We start from the raw sequence: 13,750 nt of genomic DNA, 5'->3' as shown, positions 1-13,750 counted from the left end.
CCTTTAAAGCTGGGAAGTTGTCATATGACCTCTTGGTATTGGTGTGACATAAAACCTCAACCAAAAAAAAAAATTCTAAAATAGAAGATGGTCAAGTCTGTATATAAACATTTCTGCAGATAAAGAGCTAAGTTTAAAGATTGTTAAAAATCTTATATGATAAAGATAATAAAAATTTCAATTTAGATCCAAATGAATTTTTTCATTGCAGGCAGCTGCATTAAAGAAAGAGAAAGAAGCACAGAAAAAAGTTCTAAAGAAAGAAAGGAGAACACTTAGAACAACTGTCAAGGTATTATTAAACTTTTACTTTTTCTTAGTATCTATGTTTTATTTCTATAAGGTTGGAGACACATTTTTCAGTTTGTAGAAAATACTTTCATTTGTACATGTATGTGATACTGACAATAAGAGGGAGATATTAAGATTTGTGAATGGATATCATTGCTCATTTAAAGGTTGAATGTGACTAATTTTCTTATACAGTTGAATACCACAAATAATTTGTTGAAATATATTTTGTTTATAAAATTTATGCTAATTTTGTTTCAGGAGTATGATTTCTTTACATCAGAAGAGGCAGAAAAAGTCAACAATATGGCTGAACTAGATAAACTAGCGGAACTTCTGGAGTTGACTAAGTAAGTTATGTTATCCTGGTTGGATAGTTTTATTAAGGTTATAGGGAGGGAAATGGGTATGTAGTTAAGATCAATGATAAACTGACTAACAAAAAGGTTGGTGGTTTTAAGTGTGGTGTCTTGTTCATGCTTGAAATATATGTTATGTAGGTAGGGACACCGGAAACCTTCCTCTGTCAAGAAAACTGGAAAGTCCCAGCTTGTCTGTGTGACTTGAACCCAACAAAAACAAGAACAACACAATAATGTTTAAAGGGTTTTTATGCCTCTGATATTTTGTTCATTTATGATTACCATAATTTTCTTATAACCCACTGCATGCCCTTAGACCAACAGGAAAGTGTAATGTTGAGGTATACATGTTCTATGGACACATTTCTAGTTTTGAAAAGTTTACTTACCCTTTTGGCTGAGGAGTTGCCTTTTAGGTTTTAAGGCAATGTAATTGCAGCTGCAGATAATCCCTGCATGAGCGTAAGAGGCAATATAAAGGGTTTGAATAACTTAAGTCTTAGATCCAGCAGGTTGGGCTGTTTTGACCCCTGGTGTTGCTTTAAGTTTGTAACATCCGAGGTTAGCCAAAATCATCTTTCCTGTTTCGGCGCTATATGACATACTTTTCGTTATTGTGCTATAAAATCAAACTAACAATAAGACAAAAATATATATAAATAAATTGATTTTGGCTACTTATGAGTTATTTTTTCAAGACAAGTCCATTTAAGATAATTTTTTAACATGGTAAGGTAAATTTTGATCTTTTTACAGATTACAGACATTGAATGAAGCACTGACCTCTGGAGACAAAGAAAAGGCCAAAAATGCCTTTGAATCACAGGTAAATGTTTTAGAAAATTTATGGCATTATAATTTATATATATAGTGGTGGCTTTGTGATAACGATGTCTGCCTCTCAACGCAAGTATCAAGTGTTTGAGCCATGCTTGGGGCTCATCCATGTATCTTCATATTACCCCAGTGCTGTTTTCCATGAAGAGGTCATGAGAGTTGCTAGATAAGCTTCAAGTGGCTCAAATAAGCTTCATGTGGTTTATGTGGTTCAAATTAGCTTCATGTGGTTCAAATAAGCTTCATGTTGTTTATTTGGTTCAAATTAGCTTCATGTGGTTTATGTGGTTCAAATTAGCTTCATGTGGTTTATGTGGTTCAAATTAGCTTCATGTGGTTCAAATAAGCTTTATGTGGTTCAAATTAGCTTCATGTGGTTTATGTGGTTCAAATTAGCTTCATGTGGTTTATGTGGTTCAAATTAGCTTAATGTGGTTTAAATAAGCTTCATGTGGTTTATGTGGTTCAAATTAGCTTAATGTGGTTTATGTGGTTCAAATAAGCTTCAAGTGGTTTATGTGGTTCAAATTAGCTTCAAGTGGTTTATGTGGTTCAAATTAGCTTCATGTGGTTTATGTGGTTCATATTAGCTTCATGTGGTTTATGTGGTTCAAATTAGCTTCATGTGGTTCAGGTAAGCTTCATGTTTTTCAAATTAGCTTCATGTGGTTCAAGTAAAAAATAGTTTCAAGTGCTCTCAGATACAAAATTTTACTCTATCTAGATCTGTTTTCATTTTACATATCCAAAACAATCCATATCAAATCCATATTGTACCCTGGCCAGCCTTTTCCAATAAAGGTTGTATGTATGTATGTAGTTAAAGCTTAATGAAGGTCCATCCACCCTCTTGGGCACAAAATGCAGCTTTCGCTGTCGAGTACAAACCCCGGACATGTCACCAGTCATGTCCTTAAAGAGTTAATTTTGAAGCACAAAATGGTGATAATTTACCTCCATGCAATTTCCACGGAGTATTAGCCAAAGATATGAATTTTGAGCCAAAAGTAGGTCACTGTACCGCCGTCAATGAGAACCTAAATGTACAGTAACCCGTGACATAGGAAAGGTGTTCACACACCCTAGTACACCATCCTCGTCGTCTCAGCCTACTTTGTAGGGCCACTCCCCTCGGCATTAGTCAGGACATCGGCAGCTGGTCTGCAGAAGTGACGATTGAAGCCACGGTTGAAGGCTACGTTAAAGTTGTCTACCAGCCAAGTTGAAAATCTTCTGCCGATGCCCTGTGCCTTCTCAGCGACATGCACGCTCCGAAGGGAAGTGAGAATAAATGTTCAACAGCTTTGTACTTATTGTATGGTATTCAGTATTGTACTCAACAATGTATAATAACCTTATAATACAGGTCAAGGCATTAAATGATCAACTTGAAGCAGAAAAGCAAAAACAGCTGGAAGAAATGACTTCCAAAACATCTGGTGAAAAATCTTCCAAAGGAGGTAAATCATGGTCAGAATCTGAGTTACAGACCTTGATCAAGGGAGTTAATGTGTTTCCAGCAGGAACCAAAGATAGGTAAGAGTTCTGCCCATTATTTGATAAGTTTCTTCATGATTTTATGTCAAAAAATAAAGTTTTGAAAATTGCTCTTTTTTTATACACAAACAATGAATGATATGAATTGTATTTCACTGCAATATAAAATCTGTCATTGAGCAGAATGAAATATAAGTTTGATTTCTAATGTTCTAAAAATATATGTCACATGTTTTAAGTTGATAAGTCATGTCATAGAGAACCTATTTCAAGAAATTCAACAATAAACATATTTTTTAATAATTTTAGTACATTAATAATATAATTATCAAAAGAAATATGTGATGTTTATTTTTCAGATGGGAGGTTATCTCAAATTTTATCAAACAACATGTAACCAGTAGTGATAAAAATGCTAAAGATGTTCTAGCTAAAGCTAAGGAACTTCAGAAAAATGGTATGTAGCAAAAGTTTCTTTGTTTACCCTCTCAGTGCCAGACCAGAATTTCCATTCAGTGCCATTAATTTTGTTCATATTTTATATTTACATAGGGCTTGTCCGTTTATTTTCTGATTTATCTCTTTACTTGTCTGTGTTGTATTTATAAAGTAAATTCTTGTAAAACTGCACTAAGTTTGTACTGACTGTGGGAAAACTGGGGTAATATAGACAATAAATTTTGCTGCCCCTGCCTGCTGCTCAATGGCGGAATTTTTATATGGAACAGATATCAATGTTGAGTGGGTTGTTGTAGAATTATAATACACAGTTTGAGTACAGATGTACCATTCTGGCCACCTAACCAGCTTTCCTGGATAACTTGGCAAGCAGATACCTATTTCTCCACAAGTGGCCGATTACCAGTTCCACATAAATACTGAATCAGCAGTGAAGGACAAATGACTATAAGACTCAATGTACAAAATCATTTGTTGCTGAGAAATTTCATCTGCCCCAATGATCAAACCAGGGTTACAAATTCAACGCTCTCTGTATTGGGCTGAGCAGGGGATTAATTTTGACTGATTTGGTTGATTTTTTTTTTAACAATCATAAAAGGTTTATTTCTGTATTGAATCTTGGGGATGAAAAAAAATGCTAATTTCTGTTCATTATAGTAGATCTACAATACATTTCAGTACAGCAAAAAACGAAAATGTATATGCAAAATGTAAATTTTCTATGATATCTTAACGATATTAACATATGTGCCGTGTCATGACAAAACCAACATAATGGGTTTGCGACAAGCATGGATCCAGACCAGCCTGCGCATCCGCGCAGTCTGATCAGGATCCATGCTGTTCGCTTACCAACCCTATTACAAGTAGAGAAACTGATAGCGAACAGCATGGATCCTGATCAGACTGCATGGATGCGCAGGCTGGTCTGGATCCATGCTGGTCGCAAACCCATTATGTTGGTTTGTCATGATGCGGCTCAAATTAATTTAACAATATTGACAGATACAACACTGAAGAGTAAGGCTACAGAGCAGGCGTTCCAGAACTTTGAGAAGGAGCAGAAGAAAGCTAATCAGGCCAAACCTAAGGAAGGTGTACTTAGTGAGAGAGTGGAATGTAAGTATTATAACAGGGGAGCGGTGGCCTAGTGGTTAAGGTGTCTCAAACCAGAGATCATGGGTTCGTGCCCTACTCCGGTCATGACTATGTTTCTTCATATGACACCAGTACTGGCTGGTTCCAGGAAGCAGACTCGAAAGTGATTAATAAAGTTGCAAGAACTTGTTTCGCAATCGAGCTGAAATAAATATGTTTAAACCAAGTATTATTACCTTACTCTCTTATTTAGCTGTGTAATTTTACCACTAGGTTCATTGGTTGTTACATACTGTATAAGTTGATATTTATGTGTCACAAAAAATTTGCGAATGTCAAAAAGTGGACTTTCAGTTTCTGCATGCGGAAATATTTGTGAAAATATTATCTCTTTAATTTAATAGTGTTTTTTAATGTCATTTATCAAGCAGGTACATGTTAAGAATATTCTTTAACTCTTGTTAAATATGTACTGCAAATGTTTATTTGCATTATAAGTTAAAATTTAAAATCTATGCATTGAAAAATTTGGCTTTGACTTTATCGAAAAATAGATTTCTAATTACTTCCCTTTATTTACATGAAATGTAAATTCAGTAATATCTTTACAAATAAACAAATAATGCTTTTTTGAACTTACAATATTGATAAATCTTCATTTGAGCATCAAATTTATGATAAAAAAAACATAAAAAAATTAAATTGAGTAAAAGGTTTTTAAGGATATCTCTTCTTACCCCCCCCCCCCCACCCCGCCTTTTTTGGGTGTGTGTTGTAAGGGGGGGGTATGTAAAATTGATGACTTTCATGTGAGAAAGCTAAACATATCTGGCTTACAGTTTCACTCAGCTGCCCAGTTTAGCCTAAAATCATGCATAGAGAGGAACCTGAGGTCTTTCTTCACCTAAGTTAACTAAGCAGGAAAAAAGTTCCAAAACTTGAGCAATGTCTGGATAACTGAAAAATTATTCAATAAAGAAATATAGGAATACATGTAAAAAAAAATGGATAGAGAAATAAATATATAGAGGTTACAGAACAACACTGGTTCTACTCAGGTGCCTGTTTGTGCCTGAAATATTGCATGGAAAGCCAACTGAGGTCTTCCCACACCAGTTAAGCTGTATCCTCATCATATGACCTATACTGTGTTTGAGTGACGTAAAACTTGATCAAAACAATATCAAAATATAAAGAGAAATTCATAGATAGGTAAATCAGGCTGTCCAGCGTCCCTAAAATTCCTAAAAAATCCTAATTTTTTTCAGTTTGGCTAAAATTCCTAAAAAAATGAAAAATTCAAAGGGAAGTCCTAAAAATGCCCTATTTTTTAACTAAAATTCCTATTTTTTTATCTTTTGTGATAAACATATCCAGAAACAACCATGTTTCAATCACAACCTAAATTCAAACACAGTCAGTGGAGTTGATATCATGTTTGACTAAATTGCATAAGTCACATGTTGCATTTACTTCAACTCCTGCAGAAATACCATACTTGATTAATTGTCAGATGTTATCAGAAAAATAATAAGAAACTGTTTGTTTTAAATGGAACGATGAAAATTGTACCACTTTGACTATATCAAAATGGTCACTTGTTTAAAATTGTAATAAAATATTTCCAAGAAAGTCAAATTTTTATTGGCTGCAGAGTTTTACCATTTACCTTAGTCTTAGGTGTATTTAAAGCAACTTTAAAAAATTTTACACAATGTATCACTAAATTTCGTCAGACTTTATGCAGGGGTCCATATTAATAAAATCTTAATTTGAAATCAAGTTAATTTCAAGTGATGACTGTAGAACAGATCTTTTGTAAGTGATAGCAGCTGGCAGATCTAGACAAGTTTCCATATTTGCTAATTATAAAATGGGTAAAATAAACTGGCAGTAATGATTGAATGCTTTAACCATTTTGCTACCCAATTAGCGTACTAAGAAGTGACACCTTCAGCTGCCCTTTTTGTACACATTAACATGTACTGAACATATGTTGTAACATATAGTGTAAGTTTTTTTAAAATCTGGGAAAAAAAACTGTTGAAAATCATTGAAAAAACTGACACGGTTGTGAAATTTTCTACAATTTTTAGTAGCCTGATTTATCTTGAACAATGAAATTTTCTACAATTTTTAGTAGCCTGATTTATCTTGAACAGTGAAATTTTCTACAATTTTTAGTAACCTGATTTATCTTGAACAAATTCTTCATAGATGTATATCCTGCTGTTTGAATTTAAGTTTAGATATGCCTGGGAATGACTCTAGTGGGTCATATCATTTTTATTGTTTTTTAAGAAAGATCAAGACTTGTTGAAAATGTACCAACCTTAAAATGTTGATAAGAAATGCATTTATAGCTAAAATAAATTTAAAGCATAATTTCCCCATTTATTATCGGCTTATTATATCTTTACTAATTATTTTAACTTGATTAATTGTCAGATGTTATCAGAAAAATATAAGAAACTGTTAGTTTCTTATGGAACAATGAAAATTGTAACACTTTGACTATATTAAAATAGTCACCTGTTTAAAATTGTGATAAAAAATTTCCAAGGAAGTTACATTTTTATTGGCTAATCATAGCTTGAATATTGGTTGTTCCTGGATTCTTATAACTTTGAAAATGTTTTCATTCTAGTTATGTTTTAATGTAGTTTTTCAGCTCTTTTTTAAGGCAGTTGACCAGTGAATCAGTTTATTCACTGGTGACTATGGAACACTGGTAACACATTTGCTATAAGTGAATTAGAGCATTATTTGTGAGTTACTTTTGTGTCAAATATGCAAAATTGAGCCCATATGCAGGGCCTGCAAAATCAATTGTCCGTATTACCCAGGTTGTCCCACAGCCTGTACGGGCAAGTGAAAATTTTCAAGAATAAACTATGTAAATATCATAGTTACGGACAAGTTAAATGATGCTTCACATAAAAGCAGACAAGTAAGTCAAAATCAGATTTTGCCAGCCCTGATATCATGGTCTTTTGAGGCCATGATTTAGTATAAAATAAAATTCCAAATTTGAGCCCTAAATTTTTTTTTATTTACCCTAAAATTCCTAAATTTTAGCCCTAAAATTTCTTAAAAATTGCCCTAAAATTTGCCCTAATTTTTTGTCAGAAGGTGCTGGACAGCCTGGTAAATAAATGAATAGATGGATAGATAGATAAATGAATAAATAAATCAAATAACAAAGAATAGGGGAATAGATAAATAGGTCAAATAAATACATGTCGGTAACAACTAAGCAAAATGAGGACACATCACAAACTTTCTGAAAGAATTGAATATGTCTGATATTTATTTACTGGAATGAAAAAGATACTCCTTGTAATTTGTCTGTTATTTGTTTACTGGAATACTCAGATACATATTCCTTGTAATTTGTTATGTATATATATTTTTAGCTGTGGCTGAGCAACAGATAAGAGAAATGGGTACCAACCCGGCCCCCTGGACTACAGATGAGCAGAAATTGTTAGAACAAGCGCTGAAAACTTACCCTGCCAGTACCCCCGAGAGATGGGAGAGGATAGCTGAGGCTGTTCCAACAAGGAGTAAAAAGGATTGCATGAAGAGATATAAGGTATGGACGGTGTTTATTTAATCCCCTACCTATTTTTGAGACTCCATTTGCCCTTTTAGATACTGACTCTGCGAACTTTGGGGCATGTCATCATTTATGTCCTTGAAGATTAAATTTTGCCAAACGGTGACCAATAAATTTTGAATTCAGTAGTTCACTGAATGATATTTTATATGTTCTTAAGTTGATTTAATGATATTTACTATTTTGATGCACAGAAGTCTTATGAGACCATTTAGGGATTTTTTTTGCCTTATTTTATAGCTGATTATTGGTCATATTCCCAATTGAAAACAGTATATTATTTTCCCAATCCACAGGAAAAAAATTCTCAATTGAATTTTACAAAATAAAAATATTGAATAACAAATTATAAAATCTTCAAAAATAAGGGCTTCTCCACTGTTATGGTGTTTAAATATTTGAAGATGCCATCCTAGACAGTTAATTTTTGCATTCATTTAATCTCTGCAAAATTTAAGTCATGCAATTTTTCCCAATTTTTAACAAAACATCGCCAAAATTCCCAATTCCATGGGTATGGGTCATGTTCTCAAAATCCCAGAAAAAACCCTGCCATTATGTGCATCATGTGGGTTGGGGAGGAGTTATTTAAATGCCATGCATTGTCTAGCACCTAAGGTATTTCTCTGCTAATGAGTGTCAGAGATCTATATGATCTTGATAATAAGAAGGATTTACTATCTTTATCCTTGAGTTAAATATTTTAATCTCAGAAATGTATTGAAATCTATGAAATTCTTACTGAATACATCTTATTTGAATAAAAGAATGAATAATCTATGTATTGGAAGCTGTGTTCCCTTTTACAGATCAAGTAAAGTTGGTACTTTCTGAAAAGAATGCCAGTTTTTTTAATGTCACTGTATGTTGTTGATAATGTGAACATTTATAGTGTGTAGAATTTTAAACACAACATATCTACTTCATGTGAAGTCAAAACATGTTTATATTTACAAAGAGACTCTAGCAATTATCAAAATTTTCTAACATCAAATTTCAGCATACTATATCTTTAGGTCCAAATGAGGAGAAAATGACCAAGTGTAGCTCAATTAAATATTATGTTTTTTATAAACATGACAACATTGGTCTTCATGTATAGTGAAGAAAAGACTTTAATATATTTTTTTTCATATTCAGGAATTGGTGGAATTAATTCGAGCAAAGAAAGCAGCCCAAGAAGCAGCCAAAGCTAAAAAGTGATCACGGGTGACAAATAGAATAGCTTAAATACTTCTGATCAGGGGAGGCAAAAAAGCAAACAACAGCTTAAAGACTTCTAGTACAGTTTAAGAATTCGGAATAAATGTGATTGAAAACTGCAGTTTATGAAGACATCCAATAAAATATATTAATTACTTTCTTTGTTCTTCTAATATATATAAACAATTTGTTGGATTTTATGACAAAGAGCTGGAAGCTCAATTTAGTTTTGTCCACATAGCATTAATGCTCAGAAATTTGTCCACTGGAAATGGTTACTAAGCTTTCTGTCCATATGTCATGAATGTTCAGGTATTTGTCAATCGGACATGGGTGCTTAGCCATGTGTTCTTTAATCTTATATTAGAATGTACAGCTTATTGACCATTGGACATGGGTATTCACCCATTTGTTCATAAGACATATATAGCCATTTGTTCACATGCTATTTTTCACTGGACATCGGTTCTCATGTCCATGTGCATTTTTCCATAGGGCATAGATGTCCGCATGACATGAGTGTCCAGTTTTGTCACATGTGTTTCAAAGTTAAAACTTGAGTGACCTATAGAGTGAAAACAACATGCAATATACATGTTGAGAAAACGCCACTTTTTGCCTTTAGACTTTTAAGTGTGCCCTTGCTATTGACGCCATATACTTGCGTCTTGCCTATTACACCAGCCTTCCGGATATCAAACATTTTTGTTGGGTTAAAGGAATGTCACACTGAACAGGCAAATCCCTTTTGTGACCTCTCACCTTTGATGTTGAATCTACAGACTTTAGTCCAGTATATAACAACATTGAAAAACCTGTTAGCTTGTCTTCAAAGTAGTTTCAAAATCTAATAATGAAGTGTGCAATTGTTGTTCTTGGGAACTTACAATGAATTTTTAAAAAATAGTCTTTGATCCTGACCAAAAAGTTTCATTTATCAGTAATTGCTGTTTTTTTGTCCAAAATCAATCTGTGTGAACTTCCTGAATTAATTGAAGATAAGTGAGCAGTTAAGTTACAATTTATGAAATTTCAAAATGAGACCAAAGGAAGAATATGCTAATTGTATAAGACTGAAGTGTTTGTCAATATTTTCTTTTATAGAGCTTGTTTTGTTAACCTTCCCATTATAATATAACTCGACATTTGCGGGACGCCCGTGGCTGAATGGTTAAGTTCGTTGACTTCACTACCTGTCCCTCACCGCTGTTGATTTAAATCTGTACCAGTACTTTTGGATTCTTTCATAATAAGAAGCTATCCGGATAGATAAGGAAATGTCAATAGTTCTACTCTGGTGCCTTGAATAATTTTCACAAAGGCACATGAAGTCTCCTCCACCAGTAAAGCTGGAAACTCGACATACTACCTAAACTGTGCTGGTATGACGTAAAACCCATAAAAAAGAAACAAAATAATAAAACAAAAAAAAATTCTCAACATGTGCATGATTAATTTTAATGAATTTGTTCTTTTTCTAATTTAAGAGATTTACGACTCTAGTTCAAAGGTTAAGTTCACGCTTTGACTTACAATGATTTTTGTTCATAAAAATACACTGATCTTCATGTCAACACTTCTATCATTCCTGGATGGATTTAAAATTTACTCGAACTCGGAATAAATGTGTTGACTTTACGCGCGCATAAATCAGGTCCCAAGGTTAGGTCATTGTCACGATTACTCTCCTGTGCAACGGTCGAATGTTCCACAACCGTTCACTTTCTTGATAGAAGTAATAATAGTGTATTCAATAAGCTGCTTAATTAGCGAACATCGCATGACCTAAAAATGGCCTTGAAATATATGGAGGGCGTTTGTTGCCAAACTTCCAGACGTGTTCCTTTTGAAAACTACCTTTGAATATGCGAGCGTTTATGCCAAGCAATTTTGACTGTATTCGTTTACTGCAGATAATATTATCCCTATCTTTTAATTGAAGATTCCCTCTTTCAAATAACATGTTAAATCAAACGGATTTAGTCAAAATAGGCATAGACATTCGCATTTTCAAAACTAACTCTTTACACACCTGTAATTTTATAATGAACGCCTCCGAAGAACTACCCTATATTTTGTTACAATATAATGTACATTGTATAGTAACATACTATATTTAGCTAGGTATTAATGCATTTTCTTGAACACAAGACAACGCCTACACAACTGCTTATACTTTTATTCAATACGATACAGGTTTAATCACTGAGATACATACAAATAGAGGTTATAAAAAATAAGTGTTAGACAATATTCAAGTCTTATTAAAGTATGTAAAAAAGCAAAAAAACACAACAAACAAACGCACTCACGCATGCACAGAGAGAATGTGCCTTGAAAGTGATATTTGCAGTGTTTCCTTTTAATATTTGTATTCACACAACATTGCATAAACTGAGAGCATGTGATTGAAAGAATAACTTGTTGTTAAAAGAAGCTTGCATAACCTACGATAAAGTATATTGAGACAACGAATGCTGTTTCATTCTTTCAAAACATTATCAATACATAATTGTAGGATAATCCCTAACATTATGATTTGGAAAACTGTCACATACTTAACAAGAAGTATCATTAAAGATACTATGATTGCGGTAAAGCTGTTTTTACCTTCAAAGGTTATATCAGAGGTTTGTAACACCATTTAATTTTTAAATCTAAAAAAACTGTAATATGTGTTTCTTTAAATGGAACTGTCGTGTTTCCAGAATCGAAAAATGGAGTTCACCTCTGAAAACGCCCCCTTTCAACTGTTCATAGGATATACATATGCACAAAAGTATTGCTGTAGGCAATGTAGCAAAAACTGATCTTTTTAAAAGGCAAACCATATATCAAAATAGAAAACTTTGCCGCATTCATTTTACGCAGTTACTATTTTGTTAATCTGTCCCAGAAGTATGAAATACCACCCACCACACCTCCGGCAGCGCCCCCTACACATGCTCCGACTGGTCCACCTAACAAACCGACACCTGTTCCAGTTGCCGTTCCTTTAAGGATTCTTCCACGTAATGTCGGATTATGCTCTACTAGCTTATTTACCTCTTTTGTAAGTTCTTCATTTTTTGCATTTAAATATTGCATATCAATTTGATGTTTGTGTTTAGAATCTTCCAATTGGCTTTCTAGCCTTTTAAGATTATCTCTAGCCCTTTCTTGCTCATATTCCCGTTGCCTTCGATCATATTCCCGTTGCCTTTGATCATTTTGAATTTGTTCTTTAGATTTTAAGAGCTCTGACTGTAGCTGTAGCACCTTTTCCTCCTGAAGTTGAATTTGAACTTTTGTCAGCAATATGTGCGTGGCTTCAGGACTTGGATCTGCAATTTCTTTATCTCCACGTGCTTTGTTCTGAATATCTATGGCGAGTTTCCAAGTTTCGTTTGATTCATCAATTTCACAAATTATATTTTCCTTTTTTAACTGGAAGTAAGAAAGAATAATTATACATATGTGCAATTTAGTGATCAAGTAAATAGAGTGATACATGTAATGAATATAAAAAAGTAGTCTCTTCAAATGAAAAAAAAATCTTTTATATATTTATATTTATATATTTATATTTATTTATTTTAGAATCAATAGCATAAAGTAATTGTTTATACCTTATCCAGTTCTTTAACCGCCGTTGTACATTCCTCCAAGTTTTTGAATATATCGTCTTGTAGAAGTTTCTTCATTGTAGTAAAAGCTGCTTTCAATTCATCTGCACTGATACAATTATCGTTTGAATGCATCAGTCTGTTTCTGATTACTATTAGCTAGAAATAATTGCACAAAAAATGTGTTTAAATAAAATGTTATATTCTCAAATATCTTTATATCAGGGTTATAGAAATTTATTTGATTTTAGGCGATATTGCCGTGTCTAGTATATGTTCATATGAATATAGATCTGAAATATTTTATTAAGTCAAAACGAAGATTTATTAATGTTTAACTCTTTAAATATTGACGCATAATATTTATTCCAAATGTTAAATACGCTTTGGGATCTTGTTAAAAAGTATTTCGAATGCTCCCTGGTTAAAGGGTTATTAGTAATTATTACATGCTTTTCGATGGTTTGTAGAAATATATCAGTGAATTAAAACTGATAATTTCACTGTTTAAAACAGTGAAATTATCAATTTGATAATTTCACTCTTTTGAATTTAAGCCCTTTACGTTAGTTCAATCAAATACCAGCGTACACAGAACTGGAAACCAACTTAATAACGTGTCGTCGTGAATGATGTCATGTTGTATAATTATTTGGCGCGCTATTCATTTACTATTAGGTAAAAATGTCCTTTCTTACGTTTGTTTGCATAATAAAAACAAATTTTTTTTGTTTAGTGTAAGATCGAATTATATTTTACCTCTTGAACACCAAAAG

General features: G+C 33.1%; 2 protein-coding genes across 2 annotated transcripts; one reads left to right on the top strand and one right to left on the bottom strand.

Moving 5' to 3' along the window:
- Nucleotides 1-211: 211 nt before the first annotated feature.
- Nucleotides 212-9,525, top strand: LOC132751781 (dnaJ homolog subfamily C member 2-like; the record flags this gene model as incomplete). The annotated part of the gene is given in 8 exon segments (XM_060742019.1): nucleotides 212-292; nucleotides 553-641; nucleotides 1,410-1,479; nucleotides 2,857-3,026; nucleotides 3,347-3,444; nucleotides 4,455-4,568; nucleotides 7,964-8,142; nucleotides 9,307-9,525. Coding segments are annotated over 8 exon segments (864 nt in total), but the record flags the coding sequence as incomplete, so codon positions are not given.
- Nucleotides 9,526-11,554: 2,029 nt separating this feature from the next.
- Nucleotides 11,555-13,233, bottom strand: LOC132751782 (uncharacterized). The gene is made up of 2 exons (XM_060742021.1): nucleotides 12,978-13,233; nucleotides 11,555-12,795 (listed from the first exon to the last, which is right to left on the bottom strand). The coding sequence occupies exons 1-2, from the start codon at nucleotides 13,107-13,109 to the stop codon at nucleotides 12,244-12,246; spliced, it is 684 nt and encodes a 227-aa protein (XP_060598004.1). The 5' UTR covers nucleotides 13,110-13,233; the 3' UTR covers nucleotides 11,555-12,243.
- Between the last annotated feature and the right edge of the window lie 517 nt (nucleotides 13,234-13,750).

This window comes from Ruditapes philippinarum, unplaced genomic scaffold (assembly GCF_026571515.1).
Source record: "Ruditapes philippinarum isolate M1 unplaced genomic scaffold, ASM2657151v2 ctg19978_1_1_1_1, whole genome shotgun sequence".
In the NCBI taxonomy this organism is placed as follows: domain Eukaryota; kingdom Metazoa; phylum Mollusca; class Bivalvia; order Venerida; family Veneridae; genus Ruditapes; species Ruditapes philippinarum.
Note: the sequence above shows the minus strand (reverse complement) of the source record. Positions and strands in the feature narration are given on the sequence as shown.

What these genes read in the sequence shown, in the direction of transcription:
- LOC132751782 (XM_060742021.1), bottom strand. Translation starts at nt 13,109, where the DNA reads ATGCATTCAAACGATAATTGTATCAGTGCAGATGAATTGAAAGCAGCT. An exon ending in CGGTTAAAGAACTGGATAAG is followed by an intron (nt 12,796 to 12,977) that starts GTATAAACAATT and finishes TCTTACTTCCAG; the next exon opens with TTAAAAAAGGAAAATATAAT.